The sequence below is a fragment of the Pristiophorus japonicus genome, chromosome 22, assembly GCF_044704955.1.
Source record: "Pristiophorus japonicus isolate sPriJap1 chromosome 22, sPriJap1.hap1, whole genome shotgun sequence".
In the NCBI taxonomy this organism is placed as follows: Eukaryota; Metazoa; Chordata; class Chondrichthyes; family Pristiophoridae; genus Pristiophorus; species Pristiophorus japonicus.
In genome coordinates, this window is record NC_091998.1 from 27,784,456 (window position 1) to 27,803,947 (window position 19,492).

Below are 19,492 nucleotides of genomic sequence, written 5' to 3' on the forward strand. Positions count from 1 at the left end.
CGGACCTACCCGCTCCCCTCCGCACAGGGTGCCCAAAGATCAGGAGATGGGACTAAAGTGCAGCCAGAATTTCAGGAGCAGCCCCTTCAAATAATGGAACAGGGGCTGCAACCTCGTGCACTCAATAAAAACATGGAACACGGACTCCTCCAGACCGCAGAAATTGCAGGCGGCCTGGGAGTCCGTGAACCGGCTTAAAAATTTGTTGCACGGCACTGCTCCGTGCACCACCCTCCAGGCCAAGTCCCCGATGAATAGTGGGAGGATCCCTGCGCAGAGTGCCCTCCATCGGGGACCCCCGCCTCCTCCGGACGGCAAGATGGTACGCCATGGCGTGTCCGGACGGCAGGCGAGGATGGCAAAGTTGAGAGTGTGCAGGAGCAGCCCGTACAAGAAACCCCTCCACGCGGAACTGAAAGGCACGGAGGGGATTTCCCCGAGGCGGCTCAAGTTGTGAGGCGCCGGCCCCCGAGGGAGGTTCCGGGGTTTGGCGCCGATGAGGAATTCCGTCCGGACGGGGGTCAGTTCGGACGGGATCTCCCCACGTGCTTGAGCCTCCTCGATGCACCTAACGGAGTCAGGGCCCAGAGCTGTTTTTAGCGACTCGATGGCATCGGCCGCGTGGCAGACGTTGGCAGAATTTAGGCGCCGTGCCAGCGTGTCTGGCGCCATCCAGCCCGCTCCTCCGCCATCGAGCAGGTCCCTGATCCTGGTCACCTCACCAGCCACAGCCCTCTCTTCCGACCGCCACATAAAGCCTTGGTCGTGGAGGTACGGATTCCCGAGCAGCGGCTCCTGCAGGACAGCCGCCACTCCAGCCGGCGGAGAGCTACGCTTGGTGGAGACTTTGTTCCAGACCCTGATGAGGTCCCTGTAAAAGACAGGCAGCTCCCGGAGGGCGGTCCTGACACCCCCCAAGTTCACAAACAGGAGCTACGTGTCGTAGTTGAGGTCGCGCTGCTGGCGGAAGAAATACGTCGCCAGAGCGCACCACCTAGGAGGGGGCTCGACGTAAAGGTATCTCTGCAGGGTCTGAAGACGGAAAGTCGCGAGCTGGGCGCTGACGCACACCAACGACTGACCGCCCTCCTCAAGCGGGAGACTCAAGACCGCAGCAGAGACCCAGTGCTTCCTGTTGTTCCAGAAGAAGTCCACCAGCTTCTTCTGTATCTTGGCGACAAACGCAGGGGGAGGGGTCAAAGTGACCAGCCGGTACCACAACATTGCGGCCACCAGCTGGTTTATGACTAGCGCTCGACCCCTGTAGGACAGCACTCGGAGCAGTCCTGTCCAGCGCCCTAGGCGAGCGGCGACCTTGGCCTCCTGCTCCTGCGAGTTCGCCGGCCAGGCTCCCTCGTCGGGGCTAAGGCAGACTCCCAGATAGAGGAGATGGGTCGTGCTCCAGGCAAAAGGCCTGAGCTCCTCCGGCAGGAAGTCCACCCGCCACTGACCCACCAGGAGTCCGGAACATTTCTCCCAGTTGATCCTGGCGGAGGACGCGGCCGAGTAAATCTCCTGGCACTCACGCATCCTCCGCAGGTCAGCGGGATTCTCTACCGCGAGGAGCACGTCATCGGCGTAAGCCGAGAGGACGACCTCCACGCCCGGCCCTTGCAGAGCCAGTCCCGTCAACCTCGTCCGCAAGAGGCGCAGGAAAGGCTCCACGCAAACGGCGTATAACTGGCCGGACATGGGGCATCCCTGGCGCACCCCTCTCCTAAAGCGAAGGGGCGCCGTCAAGGACCCGTTAACCTTAATCAGACACTCCGCGGCGGCGTACAAAAGTCGGATCCGGGCGACGAAATGCGTCCCGAACCCGAAAGCGCGCAGAGTTCCGAGCAGATAGTCGTGATCCACCCTGTCGAACGCCTTCTCTTGGTCGAGGGATAGGAAGGCGACCGACAGACCAGCCTCCTGGGAACAATGGATGAGGTCCCGGACCAGATGGATGTTATCGTGGATTGTCCGGCCCGGGACCGTGTAGGACTGGTCGGGGTGGATCATGTGGTCCAGCACGGCACCAAGGCGAGCAGACATCGCCCTGGCGAAGATTTTGTAGTCCGTGCTGAGGAGGGAGATCGGGCGCCAGTTCTTAAGGAGGCGGAGATCGCCCTTCTTAGGCAGCAGGACGATGACTGCCCTGCGCCAAGAGAGGGGCATCTCCCCGGTCGCCAGACTTTCCCCCAGGACCCGCGCGTAGTCGCTCCCCAGGACGTCCCAGAACGCCCTGTGGAACTCCACGGTCAGCCCGTCCAGCCCCGGGGATTTTCCCCTCGAGAGCCGGTCGAGGGCACCGGTCAGCTCCGCCAGGCTTAGCGGAGCTTCCAGATTTTCGGCGCCCTCCGGGCTGACCTTCGGCAGGTCCTCCCACAAAACTCTACGCGCTTCCTCGCTGGACGGATCCGGAGAGAACAGAGCCCCGTAATATTCACGGGCCCTGTTGTTGACGCCCTCCGGATCCGAGACAAGAGAGCCGTCGTCGGCCAGCAGCGTCAAGAGCTGCTTACGGACACTCTGCCTTTTTTCCAGCGAGTAGAAGAAGGGGGAGCCGCGGTCCAGATCCCGCAGGAACCGGATCCGCGACCTCACGAACGCGCCTCGGGACCCGACGAGCTGCAGGTCCTTCAGCGCGGCCTTCTTCGCTTCGTACACCGTCCGCAGGGCCGGGTCCTGGACGACTTGACCGAGACGGGATTCCATGTGCATGAATCCCAAAAAGTTCGTTTGCAGGTGCAGCAGGTAATCAGGAAGGTGAATGGAATGTTGGCCTTCATTGCGAGAGGGATGGAGTACAGAAGCAAGGAGGTCCTGCTGCAACTGTACAGGGTATTGGTGAGGCCGCACCTGGAGTACTGCGTGCAGTTTTGGTCACCTTACTTAAGGAAGGATATACTAGCTTTGGAGGGGGTACAGAGACGATTCACAAGGCTGATTCGTCTCTGTATGATGATAGATTGAGTAGACTGGGTCTTTACTCGTTGGAGTTCAGAAGGATGAGGGGTGAGCTTATAGAAACATTTAAAATAATGAAAAGGATAGACAGGATAGAGGCAGAGAGGTTGTTTCCACTGGTCGGGGAGACTAGAACTAGGGGGCACAGCCTCAAAATACGGGGGAGTTATTTAAAACCGAGTTGAGAAGGAATTTCTTCTCCCAGAGAGTTGTGAATCTGTGGAATTCTCTGCCCAAGGAAGCAGTTGAGGCTAGCTCATTGAATATATTCAAATCACAGATAGATAGATTTTTAACCAATAAGGGAATTAAGGGTTATGGGGAGCGGAGTCCATGGCCAGATCAGCCATGATCTTGTTGAATGGCGGAGCAGGATTGAGGGGCTAGATGGCCTACTCCTGTTCCTAATTCTTATGTTCTTATTAATGTTGGGGAAGTCCAGAACCAGGGGACACAGTCTAAGGATAAGGGGTAAGCCATTTAGGACCAAGATAAGGAGAAACTTCTTCACCCAGAGAGTGGTGAACCTGTGGAATTCTCTACCACAGAAAGTTGTTGAGGCCAATTCACATAATATATTCAAAAAGGAGTTAGATGTAGTCCTTACTACTAGGGGGATCAAGGGGTATGGCGAGAAAGCAGGAATGGGGTACTGAAGTTGCATGTTCAGCCATGAACTCATTGAATGGCGGTGCAGGCTCGAAAGGCCGAATGGCCTACTCCTGCACCTATTTTCTATGTTTCTATGAAAGGAACTATAGGGACTGCAGGGCTCCCTGCTGAGGGAATCACAATGGTCACTCCCTGCTACTAAAAAAACAATGTTATTGATCCCCACTGAATTTGTTATGGTTATAGTCGCCCAGTGCTGAACAGGCAAATACAATCTTTTATTTGTCTTGAACTCGAGAGATTTAAGATTGAGCATTTATTTGCATTAATCTTCCAATTCGCTTTTCATTCATCTGAGTGACAGCAAAGCTTCCATGGGTCTCAGTCTGGAGGCGAAAAACAGAAACACTTAGATGTAGCACTGTCGTGGTTGAATTGTTGAAGGTTATAAAACAATCAGTTGCCATAGGTGGTTTTCAGAAGGCTTTTGATAAAATCCAATATAAGAGGTTAGTGTGCAAAATTAAAGAACATAGGATTGGGGGTAATGTATTGGCATTGATTGAAAATTGGTTAACTGACAGGAAACAGAGAGTAGGAATAAATGGGTCGTTTTCGGGGTGGCGGGCAGTGTCTAGTGGGGTTCCACAGGGATCAGTGCTTGGGCCCCAGCTATTCACAATATATATAAATGATTTGGATGAGGGAACCAAATGTACTATTTCCAAGTTTGCTGACGACACAAAACTAGGTGGGATTGAGAGTTGTGAGGAGGATGCAAAGACGCTGCAAGGCGATTTAGATAGGTTGAGTGAGTGGGCAAACACATGGCAGATGCAGTATAACGTGGATAAATGTGAAGTTATCCACTTTGGTAGTTAAAATACAAGGACAAAGTATTATTTAAATGGTGATGGCTTGGGAAGTGTCGATGTACAGAGGGACCTGGGTGTCCTTGTACACCAGTCATTGAAAGCTAACATGCAAGTGCGTCAGCAATTAGGAAGGCAAATAGTATGTTGGCCTTCATTGCAAGAGGATTTGAGTACAGGAGCAAGGATGTCTTACTACAGTTATACAGGCCTTGGTGAGATCGCACTTGCAGTATTGTGTGCCGTTTTGGTCTCCTTACCTAAGAAAGGATATATTTGCCATAGAGGGGGTGCAGCGAAGGTTCACCAGACTGATTCCTGGGATGGCACGACTGTAGTATGAGAGATTGGGTCGACTAGGCCTGTGTTCACTACCATTTAGAAGAATGAGAGGAGATCTCATTGAAACGTATAAAATTCTGATGGGGTTGGATAGATTGGATGCGGGGAGGATGTTTCCCCTGGCTGGGAAGTCTAGAACAAGGGGTCACAGTCTCAGGATACGGGGTAGGAAATTTAGGTCCGAGATGAGGAGAAATGTTTTCACTCAGAGGGTGGTGAACCTGTGGAATTTTCTACCACAAAAGGCTGTGGAGGCCAAGTCATTGAATATATTTACGAGGGAGATAGATAGATTTCTAGAAACAAAAGGCATCAAGGGGTATGAGGAAAAAGCGGGAATATGGTGTTGAGGTGGAGGATCAGCCATGATCATATTGAATGGCGGTGCAGACTCAAAGGGCCGAATGGCCTACTACTGCTCCTATTTTCTATGTTTCTATGTTAACATACTCGTGTCGGGCTCTACTCGGAACTCCTACATGGCAAGCAAGCCCCAGTGGGGAGAGGAAACGTTTCAGATTTTGTGCTCAAGTCTCTGGAGTAGGACTTGAACCCACAACCTTCTGATTTATAGGAAAAAGTGCGACCACTGAGCCACGGCTGACACAGGTTTTAAAAGCAGGACTGTCAATATTAGAGTGTCTAGAAGAGCTTTTCAGTTGGAAGCTGCTGCCAATAATATAAGCATGACTGAAAGTGGCAAGCTGCCTCCAACATATGGGCTACAGGAGGTGTTATGTCCCTTGATATATATAGATTTTAAAAAACTTTCAAAAACATGCACTAATGTCTAAACACTATACTATCTAAACACTGTATTAGAATGACTCTTTCCAAATGCGTGATAATATTGCCCTCAAACAGATGAAGGCAAGTTAATTCCTTCCTTCCTTCTTTCTTTCCTTCCTCCCTTCCTATGATTGTAGCAATGTGAATGGAGTGTCTCAATTAAGACCCTATCGCATTTCTAATCAATGCATTTTTGTAGTTATTTATCAGGTGGTTGAAAATGTCACTGCTGAGGTCGTCGATCAAGTAGAATATAACGGTCAATCTAAAGTCAAACATCACAAGCAATTCCACACTGCCCAATTACCACCGGCTGTCCCTTGATCATCTATACAGCTCGACAGCACGCTATGGTGGCTGAAATCAAGACTATGAAAATCTTGAGTTGAATATTTTGATACAGTCAGCTCCGGCAGTAATACATCCAATTATTGGCCTATTATTTGTTTTACATTTGGTCATTGAGCTGAAGAAGTCCACAAGGGTAGACAAAGTGCATTGGTCTGTCTGCTCAACACAGCCCCGCGTCTCAACCTCCTCAACTCCAGAGAGCAATCCTCGCTGGAGAATCATAGAATGAAACAGCAGAGAAGAAGTTAGTTAAACATGATTTGCCTTTAACAAATCCATGCTGACTTTCATTTATTAGCCCATATTTTTCCAAATGCAATTAATTTTGTCCCAGATTATTGTCTCTAAAAATGTACCCACCACCGGCGTTAGGCTGATTGGACTGTAGTTGCCGAGTTTATCCCTCTCCCCCCTTTTTAAACAGAGGTGTAATATTTACAATCCCCCAGTCCTCTGGCATCATCCCCATATCTAAGGAGGATTGGAAAATTTATGGCCAGAGCCTCTGCAATTTCCACTCTTACTTCCCTGTGGAGCCTAGGATGCATCCCATCTGGACCAGGTCATCTTTGTATTTTGAGGACTGCCAACTTTTTAAGTATCTCCTCTTTATAAGAACATAAGAATTAGGAGCAGGAGTAGGCCATTTGGCCCCTCAAACCTGTTTCGTCATTCAATAAGATCATGCTGATCAGATCTTGGCCTCAACTCTACTTTCCTGCCCGCTCCCCATAACCCTTATCGTTCAAACATCTGTCTATCTCCACCTTAAATATATTCAATGACCCAGCCTCCACTGTTCTCTTGGGAGAGAATTCCAAAGATTCACGATCCTCTGAAAGAAAACATTCCTCCTCATCTCCGTTTTAAATGTGCCACCCCTTATTTGGAAACTATGCCCCCTAGTTTTAAATTCCCCCACAAGGGGAAACATCCTCTCTGCATCTACCCTGTCAAGCCCCCTCAGAATCTTACACGTTTCAATAAGATCACCTATCATTCTTCTAAACTCCAATGAGTATATTTCCAACCTGCTCAACCATTCTTCTTAAGACAACCCCTTCATCTCAGGAATCAACCTAGTGAACCTTCTCTGAACTGCCTCCAATGCAAGTATATCCCTCTTTAAATAAGGAGACCAAAACTGTATGCAGTACTCCAGGTGTGCTCTCACCAACACCTTCCTGTACAGTTATAGTAAGACTTCCCTACTTTTATGCTCCATCCCTCTTGCAATAAAAGCCAACATTCCATTTGCCTTCCTAATTACTTGCTGTACCTGCATGCTAACTTTAAGTGTTTCATGTACAAGGACCCCCAGATCCCTCTCTATCGCAGAATTTTGTAGTCTCTCTCCATTTAAATAATAATTTGCTTTTTTATTCTTCCTACCAAAGTGGATATCCTCACATTTTCCCACATTATACTCCATCTGCCAAATTTTTGCCGACTCATTTAACCTATCTATATCTCTTTGCAGACTCTTGGTGCCCTCGTCATAACTTGCTTTCCCACCTCATCATCATCATCATCATAGGCATCCCTTGAATCGAGGATGACTTGCTTCCATGCCAAAAAGTTCACAGGTGTTTCAATGAAGGACCTAAAACTCCAAGTCCCGAACTAAATCTTGAAGGGTAGAAGATGCCTGTCTGTGCATTTTTTTTAGCGTGTGGTGACCATTGCACACCAGCCACCACACGGGCTTGACAGAGCTAGGTCTTGGTTCAGTAGCAAGGATTAACCAAGACGACTGGAGACCAGCTCTGCTGCACGGACCTAGTGCGTACACATATCGCAGTGTGGGCTGGCCCGTGCTGCCCCTGGACCCTCGCCTCTTCTGGGCCCCAAACTCACACCTTTCCTAGGCCCCCGATCATGTCCCTCTACAATCTCTCTTTCCCACCTATCTTTGTACCATCAGCAAATTTGGCTACATTGCATTTGGTCCCTTCATCCAAGTCATTAATATAGATTGTAAATAATTGAGGCCCCAGCACTGATCCCTGTGGAACCCCGCTAGTTACCATTTGCCAACTGCAAATTACCCATTTATCCTGACTCTCTGATTTCTGTTAGTTAGCCAATCCTCTATTCATACTAATATATTACCCCCAACCTCGTAAGCTCTTATCTTATGCAATAATCTTTTATGTGGTACCTTATCGAATGCCTTCTGGAAATCCAAATACACTACAACCACTCGATCTATTTTTATCCTATCCACTATCGCTACTGCCTCCTCCTTTACTGCTACATTGGCAGCATCCTCTTCTCTAGTGAGGACAGATGCAAAGTGCACATTTAGTACCTCAGCCATGCCCTCTGCCTCCACAAGAAGACCCCATTTTTGATTCCTAACCGGCCCCACCCTTCCTGTGACTCCCATCTTACTATTTATGTGTTTATAAAATTTTGGGTTCCCTTTTACGTTACCTGCTAATCTATTCTCATACTCTCTCTTTTCCCCTGTATTCTCTTCTTTAGACCTCCTCTGTACTTTATATATTCAGCTTAGTTCTCTAATGTATTATGAACCTTCAATTGTCATAAACCTCCTTTTTCTGTTTCCTTTTCATTTCTATGGCCCCGAACTTGAGTTCCGCCCAAGTGCCGCCCAAACGCCCGCTCCGATCCTGACGGTACTTTGGGCGGAACTTTCATAAAAAAGTCCTAGAAAGACCGCCCGGCGGCAAAAATAGAACTTACGCCATGAATCTGGGCGGCAGCGGGCAGGAGCTCCCAATCTCGGCAGTAAATGCAATCCTCGGCAAAGTACCGCCGAGGATTGAGTCGGGCCCAGGGAGGGGGGAACTGATAAAAATAAACATTTTCCAAAACTTTTTTTTAAAAGCACTGCAAATCCTTCAGGGGGCCCCATCCACCTGAATCGCTGGGAAAAAAATAAAGAAAAGAAGTTTATTAACCTTTTTTTGCAGGTCTTCATACTTACCGTTGAGGTTAGACCTGCCTCCACACGGCGGTTATTCCCCCTGCTGCAGCGGCCTCCCACCCGGACCAAACTAGCAGCTCGGGGGTGGCGGGAGGACACTTAGGTGAGTTGCGCGTCAGCGGGCGGGTCCCCAGCGGTCTTCCCTCCTCGCCAGCGGGAGACTTCCACCAAACTCGCTCGGAGGGGAGACCGCCCAGAAAACTCAGCGGAGGCAGGTGGTGAGTCCACTGAGTTCGGCCCCTATATCTTTGTCATCCGAGGAGCTCTAGCTTTGTATGCCCTTCCTTCCCCCCCTCATAAGAATGTGTCTACACTGTAAAAGAACCAGCTCCACTGTGAAGGCCACCCATTGTTCGACCACAGTTTTGCCTACCAATTTTTGATTCCGATCTACCTGGACCAGATCCCTTTATAACTTATTGAAATTAGCCCTCCTCTCGGGAAATACTTTTACCCTTGATTGTACCTTGTCCTTTTCCATAACTATTCTAAACTTGATACTATTATGATCACTGTGTTTGACCTTTTTGGCTGGCAATAAATGCCGATTGGTGCTGAATCCATGGGCAGTATGCCAAGTGTCTGGGGGTTGGAGACGGGGTGATTCTGGAGTCCAGGTCATGAAAGAGTCAACTTCCAGGTCAACATCCTGGTCTCCCAGCTCAGGGAGGCTCCATCGAATTCACAGACTAGGATATGGAAAATAACCAAGTTGGAGAAACAGAAATAAAAATAAACCATTTAAAAATATTTAAATCAGGATTTACCAAAAGGAAAAAAGTGTTAAAATCAGAAAAAAATAAACAATGGCCCTCTGTTTAGTTGTACAATTAACGTTTCTGATTTTCCAGTTAAATTTTTGTCGCCTAATTCGAGTAAAAAAAGTGAGCTGTGGGCAAATCCACTCTCTTTTGGGTTAAAAAATAAAATGCAATAATAGAAAACTTCAGGTTTAATTAGCAAAACTGTATTTGAAGGAAAAAACAGCTTGAACTGTCCTTACAATGTGTGGCACTAATAATAGTTTTTCGCATCACAGGCTCCAGCCCCAACATCTCCCCTGTGGAATTTCATCAAACCGTCTGTGAGTGACACAGGGAATTGGATGTATGCTCCACACAGAAGGTGTACGTCAACACAGCAAGAAAACAAAGCGCTCCTTATGCCAAACTGTGCAAGTGCATGCGTCATACCAGTTGGCTGTCCCAGGTTTTATTGGGTTTAAGTCTGGGATAGTTATAGGGCAGAACCCTACAATCAGAAGACCTATTCACTTTGCAGCATGTAACGAGCCATCTAATTGTTCTTATATTATTGTAGCCATGAGAAAGTCTTGCCTTCTTATCATAAGGAAGACATTGTTGATATTTCACTGCCCACTCTCTCGCAGTGCAGCCCAACACCCTTGGAGTCTATCTCCGCCATCTGTCCCCAGCTTCCGGCCGATTCGTTGACAGAAGTACAGAGGCTATGTTTAACTGCTGGAGAATTCTGACAAGGTTTCCTGTCTATAATGGACTCCTGGCAACCCGGGGAAGCGAGACTGGGCCAGCAGAAAACTGAGATAGATTCTCAGACAAGTGCCATTGTTTGTGAAGCTATATTGCAGCATGCTGTGGAGGCTGGACCTCAAACAGAGCTAGAAAGGGAAAGACTGAAAATACAAGAAATAATATAAAGGACAAAAACAACAGGAACAACTTGCATTTATATAGCGCCTTTAAAGAAATAAAATGGAGGGGTTTAGGGAGGAAATTCCAGAGCTCAGGGCCTAGATGGCTGAAGGCACGGCCGCTAATGGTGGAGAGATGAAAATCGGAGAGGTGCATAAGCCCAGAATTGGAGGAGAGTAGTGATTTTGGAGGGTTGTAGGGCTGGAGATGGTTACAGAGATATGGAGGGGCAATGCCATGTAGGGAGTAAAAAAAACAAGGATGAGAATTTTAAAATTGAGGCGTTGCCTGACTGGGAGCTATTGTAAGTCAGCGAGTACAGAGTTTTAAAAATTCATTCCTGGAATGTGGGGGTCGGTGGCAAGGCCAGCATTTATTGCCCGTCCCTAACTTCCATTGAGAAGGCGTTGGTGAGCCACCTTCTTGAACCGGTGCAGTCCGTGTAGTGAAGGTATTTGCAGGATTTTGACCCAGCGATGATGAAGGAACAGCAAGTCAGGATGGTATGTGACTTGGAGGGGAACTTGGAGGTGATGGTGTTCCTATGCCTTGTCCTTCTAGGTGCTGTTGAAGAAGCCTTGGCGAGTTGCTGCAGTGCATCTTGTAGACGGTACACACTGCAGCCACGGTGCGGTGGTGGTGGAGGGAGTGAATGTTTAAGGTGGTGTAGGGGTGCCAATCAAGCAGGCTACTTTATTCTGGATGGTGTTGAGCTTCTTGAGTGTTGTTGGAGCTGTACCCATCCAGTCAATTGGAGTGTATTCCATTACACTCCTGACTTGTATCTTGTAGGTGGTGGAGAGCCTTTGGGGAGTTAGGAAATGATCGTGGAATACCCAGCCTCTGAACAGCTCTAGCAGCTACGTCACCTATGTGCCTGGTCCAGTTCAGTTTCTGGTCAATGGTGACCCCCAGGATTTGGACAGTGGGAGATTCGGTGATGGTAATGCCATTTAATGTCAAGGAGAGGTGGTTAGACTCTCTCTTGTTAGAGGTGGTTGCTGCCTGGCACTTGATTAGTGCCAAGTAACATTCGAGCCAATCAGTCTAAGCCTGGATGTCTAGGTCTTGCTGCATGCGGGCATGGACTGATTTATATCTGAATCTGTTTCATACTTGCAGTTCCTTCTATTATTTCTTATTCTTGAGGTCTCTGTATTCTTTACCAGCTTATTCAAGGCCCTTTCGTTCCAGTGATATATTTTCTCCCGATGTCCAGTTTCTCCATTGCTTCCCTGAACCAGTTAACAACAGCCGAGTGATGACTCTCACTGACTCGCTCTCTGTCCCGACAGATTTGGTCTCTCTTTGCCGGTTTTCCATTGCATTGCATGTGTAAAAAACGAGATGATCCTACTCCATTCCTCTCAAGTATCAGTCAATTCTGAGAGCCGAGGCTTTCTACAGGACTGGACTGAACTGCAAGATTCTGACTCTTCCCCCATGCAGTTTGTTTCCCCAGTCTGTTCGTATCTCCCCCAAGAGGACAACTTTCCTGTGGAGCTGAGACAGAGTAATTTTAAACTAACCCGCCTAACGTGTAACTGATGGGATCGCGTGCAAAACTGGTGTTACACCTTGCCCGATTTTATCCTCCAGTTAAGTCACTGGAGAGCAACATTGGGTGGTGTGTAAAACCAGAGTTCCACCCAATGCCATGAGGTTCCCACTCGGCGAGTTAGGTTAAAATTGGTCCCCGAGGTCCCCTAGATTATTTGACTATACGGAGAGTCACTGCAGAGCCCAAACTTGTTCTCGCCCAGCTCCAGATACAGGCTCTTCCCAGCAGGAGACATCGGATAGCAATCAGGAGTGGGAGCGCTAGCTGTTTTTTGTCCTCTCTAGTCCAGGGATACGGGGGTCAAATGAGCATCCAAACCATTGACCCAGCTGAGATCAGCAAATTCAACACGCCTGCACTGGCATGCTGCCGGATTCCCCAAGCATGGGTCTTGCACAGCCGGCTGTGAGTCAAGAGCAAATCTGCCAGCACCTGCCAAGACCAGCAGCCTGGATGACCTACTGAAAAGAAGTTTCCCAGCCTTTGTTAGTTCTAAATTGTTAACAACAACAACTTGCATTTATATTAAAAAAAGACTTGGATTTATATAGCGCCTTTCACGACCACTGGACGTCTCAAAGCGCTTTACAGCCAATGAAGCACTTTGGGAGTGTAGTCACTGTTGTAATGTAGGAAATGCGACAGCCAATTTGTGCACAAGCAAGTTCGTGAATACAGCAATGTGACAATGACCAGATAATCTGTTTTTAGTTGTGTTGATTGAGGGATAAATATTGGCCAAGACACTGGGTGCCTTTAACATAGTAATATGTCCCCAGGCCCTTCACAGAATCGTTATCAAGCAAAATTTGACACCGAGCGATATAAGGGGATATTAGGATAGAAAGAGGTAAATTTTAAGGAGTGGCTTGTAGGAGTAAAATGAGGTAGAGAGGCAGAGAGGTTTAGGGAGGGATATATCACGGGAACAAAAGTGCCTTGAATAAGCTGGTAAAGAATATATATTCTAACTCGCACCCAAGTCCCATTCACCCATCATCCTTGCATTCACCGACTTACATTGGCTCCCGGTTAAGCGACGCCTCGATTTTAAAATTCTCATCCTTGTTTTCAAATCCCTCCATGAACTCGCCCCTCGCTATCTCTGTGACCTCCTCCAGCCCTACGACCATCCGCGATATCTGAGCTTCTCCAATTCTGGCCTCTTGCACTTTCCTGATTTTAATCGCTCCACCATTGTCGGCTGTGCTTTCAGCTGCCAAGGCCCTAAGCTCTGGAATTGCCTCCCTAAACCTCTCTACCTCGCTCTCCTCCTTTAAGATGCTCCTTAAATCCTACCTCCTTGACCAAGCTTTTGGTCATCAGTCCTAATATCTCCTTATGTGGCTTGGTGTCAAGCTTTGTTTGATAACGCTCCTGTGAAACGCCTTGGGATGTTTTACTACGTTAAAGGTGCTATATAAATGCAAGTTGTTGTCAGTTTTATATTTAGATTGTAGATAGCAGCGCTGAACTAATCCTTGTGGAACTCAGTGCTACTAACATGCAATGTAAAACATCTATAGATCGGAGTTAGAATGTGGGTCTTTCTGGTCTGTTTTAAAAAAGATTTGCATTTATATAGTACCTTTCACAGCCTCAGGACATTCCAAAATGCTGTACAGCCAACAAAGTACGTTTTTGCATGTGCAGCCAATTTGCTCACAGCAAGCTCTCACAAACAGCAATGAGGTTATGACCAGATCATCTGTTTCAGTGAAGTTAGTTGAGGGATAAATATTGGCCAGGACACCGGGGCGAACTCCCCTGCTGATCTTCAAACAGTGCCATGGAATCTTTTACACCCACCTGAAAGGGTAGGCAAGACCTCAGTTTAACGTTTCATCCAAAAGACGGCACCTCTGACAGTGCAGCAGTCCTTCAGTACTGCACTGGATTGTCATCCAAGATTTTGTGCTCGAGTCTGGAGTGGGACTTGAATCCACAACCTTCTGACTCAGAGGTGAGGGTGCTACCCACTGAGCCATAGCTGACACCTTAGAGATTAGTGTTATACTGGGCAGTGATTTTATCTACCAAGTCACTCATGAAAGACCAAGGCCCCGATATTTAAGGGGAGAGGCGAGGGTGTGGGGACCAGTTTAGCAGTCGGGATACTGGGAAATATAGATGTCTCTTAGGTCCTGCCGAATTTAACGTCAGGGCCCGATTACCATCTGTGGAATCCATTTCCCGGCCGCAGCCAGCCAGATTGAGATGCTGGGGGGCTAATGGCGGGGAAACAGAAATGAAAGAGTAAACCTGAAGCACAAAGACAGGTTTCTTGCTGAAAATTATTATTGTGAATCTTTCAGTAGAAACCATTTTCTCTGAATAGGGAAATGTTTTAAACTGTAGGAAGAAAAGAACAGATGACTGGAAGAAATTAAGACTCAATTTTCCACCTTGGATTTCTATTTTAGCTCCTTTTTCAAAAATATAACTGATGTTTAGTGGTCAAACCCATCTGCTTTTGATACAGCAAGTCTGTTTTGGGGGCTCACCAACTGGTCATTTTGATGGTTGAAAACGAACAGCAAAAACTTGGTTTTCAAACGCACGTTTGTTCCAAAATCTGTCCCAACCATGCACACATGCCCGCTGTTCATGCAGACTGGAAACTTTTCAACTTGTTCAGTCTGCCGCACAGGTCATAGACTGTGTGCATTATTCAACTATGGCAGATACTCCTACTGTTAAGTCAAGAGCCAATCTGGACACTGACCCCCTTCCCCAATCCCAGAGATCTTACATTTCTGAAAGGATGAACAAATGTCTGGGAGTACATGTTCCCTTACCTGTTACCAGTAGGACATCCCCAGGGAAGACAGTCAGCGCCCAGAATGCAGCAGCTCTCCACAGCACAATCTTCATGGTGACCCGTGATTGGTCTGTTACCACAATAGTTGCTAAGGGGACTCTGCACCCAACGAATGGTCCCGATTTGATCTGTATCTCCTTCAGGAGGCAGCGGAGCAGAACGGTGACCAAAATGTGGTAATTCCTGCTCCTATCAGTGCAGTTTTTAAGCCGTTCTGTTTGAAGGAAGCCAAGCTTAGGTGTTGGCCATCGGTCCCTCTGTGCCTTCAGATAGTGACCAAGATCGGAGATTCTCTCAGAATTCATCAGCTTCATTTTCTTAGATGCTGGTGGCTCTTTATGGAAACAAATTGGTGATCTTGATGTTTGGGTCACCTGTTTTAACTTCTCAGGCTCCTTGATAGTCTCCACTGATCTTTTTAAAGACCACTTAGCACTGTCTGCAACCTGAGAGCATAGGATTCCTCTACTGTATGGCTCAATATTAACCTCAACGTCACCTTTGGACCAATCAGTGAAGGAACTGAAGAGCAGCTCTGAGCCTTCTGATGTTCTTCCATCTACAGCCTCATTGCTGGACAATTGCTGGTTACTCAATAAGCTGAAAAGTTCTGGGGTATTTTCTGAACTGTCAACTTGTCCGCAATCTGCCTCACTGGCACGTTGTCTAGCTGGCCTAATAGAACTATGGGTCGATGCAAGTGACTGACAGGACATCTCAGTACCTTTCGTGTTTTTTTCCAGTTTAGCCTTTACGTTGTCATGAGGGCCCTGTGTGTTGAACTCACTCTCTGAAAATTGCTGTGAAAGAATAGCAGCTTGACTGGCAGTTAACACACTGAGGAACTCAGCGTCTGTTGATAAACCTACATTCACCATTGTGCAAGCTTCTTGTCCCTCAGTTGGAAAGGTACTCTGCAGATATTCCATCAGAGGGTCACGGGGCAATTCAGGACAATTTTCTTTCAAAGATGTATTCTGCTCTCTTGTGATGCCGTCAGGGCCCCGAGAATCATTTTCTCCACTTTCTCTGCTCCCCTCATCAGACCCAGGTGGTGTCTTGAAACTTTCTCCCGTGCAAGCAGAATTTATGGGATCTCGATCATGTTCTTCAGCTATCTTGAGTTCCCCTTCAGAGTGCAGCAACCCTCTCCTCTGCTGTTTACCTATCTGTCTAGTACTGAGGTCCTCATCATATAACCTATTGCACTCTTTGCTCAGTCTCTGTTCCAGCACTGAAGCATCGAGGTTCTCAAAAGTACATTCTTGAGATAACGCTATGTTTCCTTCTTCACTTTTTGAGATGGAAGACTGTCCAGATTGGTTTCCCAATCGCGATTTTGCTTCATGCCAATCGAGAGGTTTCTGAGACCCTTTGATTCCGCATTCTCTAGCACTGGGATTGAGAAATCCATTCTCAAATAAGAGCCTGCACTGAATCCACTTCTGGGAGCTGCCATCAGTTACTTCTTCTTGTATTGATGTTTTACACTGTTTCAAAATGGCTGGTGCTCCAAGGAAGATGTGAATTTTTTTTCTGTTGGTCATGTTGGGATAATAAATTCTTCATTCCTTCCAGATGATGTGGTCTCCTACTGAAGTTCAACACTTTCGCCTGTTAAGAAGACAGCAAAACATTGAACGAACAATTACATAGCTAAGAACTGAAGAAGTTTTTTAAGCATATTAGCATGATTTTTACAACTTGCCCCAGGGCATGGCCCTGTTTCAGGTTGGCTACTCTAACAGGCACAGTGCCACAATTTACATTATTGATCTGTATCCTTATGGTACTGTAGACTACACTATCCAGGGTGAGGGAGGGGGAAGCAGGGGGAGTTAACAATAATGCTCCTAAACAGATAAGAGACCAAAGATGCTAGTAAATCGCAGCTTTCTTTGAATATCATACAGATCATACAAAGCCCAAGCCTTTGAAGATGAGTCAAAGGTTTACTATTTAATTCACCCCAGCTGAGATTATCTAATTCAGCCACAGTGGGGATTAAACCTGGTCTATGTGGTTCAGTACCCAGAATGAGTGCATGTAGACACTGAAACATTAGGCTAGCACATTTGTAGACATGCATTGGTTAGCTTTACACACTTACGAAGTACACTGCCTCTTGAATTCAACGTACTTTCCAAATAAACAGAATTCAATTACATACACATGTTTAATAGGTTACTGAACTGGAGAGGGGAATGGGACGAAATGGATAGCTCCTTCAGAGAGCTAGTGTAGGCACAATGGGCAGGACAGCCTCCATCTGTGAAAAATTCCATGGTAGAATCAGACGTGCCAACTCTCGTGATTCTATCCTGAGAGACGCGATTTCTGAGTGAAATGAAGCCTCACTCATGATCTCTAAGAGGAGGAGGATTATTCCAAAGTTCCTTAGAATAATATCGGAAGGCTGCCAGCGCTGAACGGCCACCACAGGCAGCTCGCCGATCGGGATGGGGATAGGAGATCTGGCACTCCTGCGGAATCAAGACAGAAGTGGGTCTTAAAAACGGGAGACAATCCCAGGGGAGGGGCCATGGACGGACTATCAGCAGGTGGTGGGAAGATTTTTGTGGGGCCTGAAGGAGTCAACAAAACATCACTGTCAGAGCGGACTTAAAATTTGCATTGGCCCCTCTAAAAATGACGTGGGATGGACAACTCACGCTGTCAGTTGTGGCCGACGGGGAAAGACTCGGTCTGACACACGGCGACCTGAGGAATCTTCTACATCGAGAATAACCAAACTTCCACCTTTGAAGGAGATTTGCATGCGCCCTGCCCCAGTCTCAGGCAAAGTACAAAGACAAAGAAACACAGATCGCTGGCCATTTACAGATTTTTGTAAAGCATTTTCAGATGCAGTAATATCGTTTTTTGTAAAGAACTCTGGCCTGTTAGAAGTTAAATAAGCCACTAACTAGGTTTATAAACCAACTGTCGATCTATGTTGATTAAGGTTTGAAAAAATTGCAACTCATGATTTACATGCCAAATATCTTGATTTTTAAGAGTTATTCTCTTGATTTATGAGACAGTGGGGTTGGCATGACTGTAGAATATTGAATCGCTATCAACACACTGCTATCCCACTAGAGGGCACTCGGTTCCTACACAGCACAGAGAAAAGGGCTCACAGCAAACTTCCCATAAAATGATCCTGTTTGTGATAACCCTGTTTACATCAGTACATAGGGCAACTCCTGCGTTCTTTTTATCTGTTATTCCCAAGAGAAGACTCTATATAGGGCTGGATTTTCGGCTTGGTTGCGCCTCAGTTTGTGCCTGACGTCAGGCGTCCAGCTTTTACCGCCCGGCCAGCAAATTCAACTCATGGTTTGCGGCGGTGCTAAAACTTACCGCCCCACAAACTAGTTTCACTGCGATCATGACGTCAATCGTCATGCAATGATCCGCTACCGCCATGCATGCAAAATTCGGCACCAACGCCTCATTTAACGCCTGCCCCAGGAAATGTCTGAAAAACTAGGCGTTCCCAGGGTGCAGCAGGCACTATTGGCAGCGTATTTAAATGGAGGGATGAGACTCCTACATCGCAGGTCACATTGACTGCAGCGGTTGTGCACATCACACTGCGTGAAGCTCGGACTTGCAAACGGCAGTTTTATCTGTCATTACAGTGCCTTTACAACTTCAGTGAGAGAATTTAATGGGGGCATTACTAGCTTGACAGCATATCATGCTCCCTGCTTTGCCAGGTGGCGTCAAGCTAGAAGAAGGGCTCTTGGCCATGTCGGCCCACAAATGAGGAGAGGCCAAAGACGTCTGGGGAGGAGGGCTTACCCCCCCCCCCCCCCCAATGGGTTTATAGGCACCAAAGCTCATACCTCCAGCTCTCTGAGGAGCAGTGTGTGAGATGGCTGCGCTTCTGAAAGAAAATGCTGACAGAGATATGCCATCCCCTATAGGCAGACCGATGTCTGGACCGCTCTGGAGGCAGCCTTCAGTACTCCCTTCAACAGGTTTCCAAATTCTATGTGGTGTGCTGCATGTTGCACAACTTGGCCAACATGAGGGGCCAGGCATTGCCCATGGGGATTGGAGCCCCACTTCAGGAGGAGGAGGACGATGAAGAGGAGCCTGGCGAGGCCTCCATTGGATAGCCACTCCATCCACGGGGGAGGCAGCATGGAGATGCAGCCGGACCAAGAGTCGCATGTCGCCAGCTCATAATGGACCGGTTCTCCTAAATGGAGGAAACTGAGGGATGGAGCTAATACTAGACATGCTATGTGCCCCCATAAAGTCATATCTCCGGTGAATGTTGGACCCATGGCAAAGTATGAATCATAAATTTTACTGCAACAAAGTAACAAAAACTCCCCCCACCAAAATAAAACCAGACAATATACAACCTTATGTTGTGAGGCACGGAGCAGCAATGAAGTTCCTTAAATCAACGGTACTTTTTTAACGCCACAATTTTTGTCTGGGGCGCAAAAACTGATACCACCTGATTTTGCGCTCCCGACCATGGAAGCTCATTTTTGCCAAATTTTGCAGACGAGGACCAAGCTTTTTCCAGCGGTATCAGTTCTG

At 47.5% G+C, this 19,492-nt stretch overlaps 1 protein-coding gene across 7 annotated transcripts in view; it reads right to left on the reverse strand.

Annotated features, from left to right (window-relative positions):
• shld2 (shieldin complex subunit 2) overlaps positions 1-19,492 on the reverse strand; it is a 118,486-nt gene that overhangs the window by 42,709 nt on the left and 56,285 nt on the right. For all 7 annotated transcript variants that reach the window (XM_070865820.1, XM_070865819.1, XM_070865818.1 and 4 more), the window contains one exon: positions 14,904-16,540. In XM_070865820.1, coding sequence (XP_070721921.1) covers positions 14,904-16,473 — 1,570 coding nt within the window. In that variant the 5' untranslated portion in view covers positions 16,474-16,540. The remainder of the gene's footprint in view (positions 1-14,903; positions 16,541-19,492) is intronic.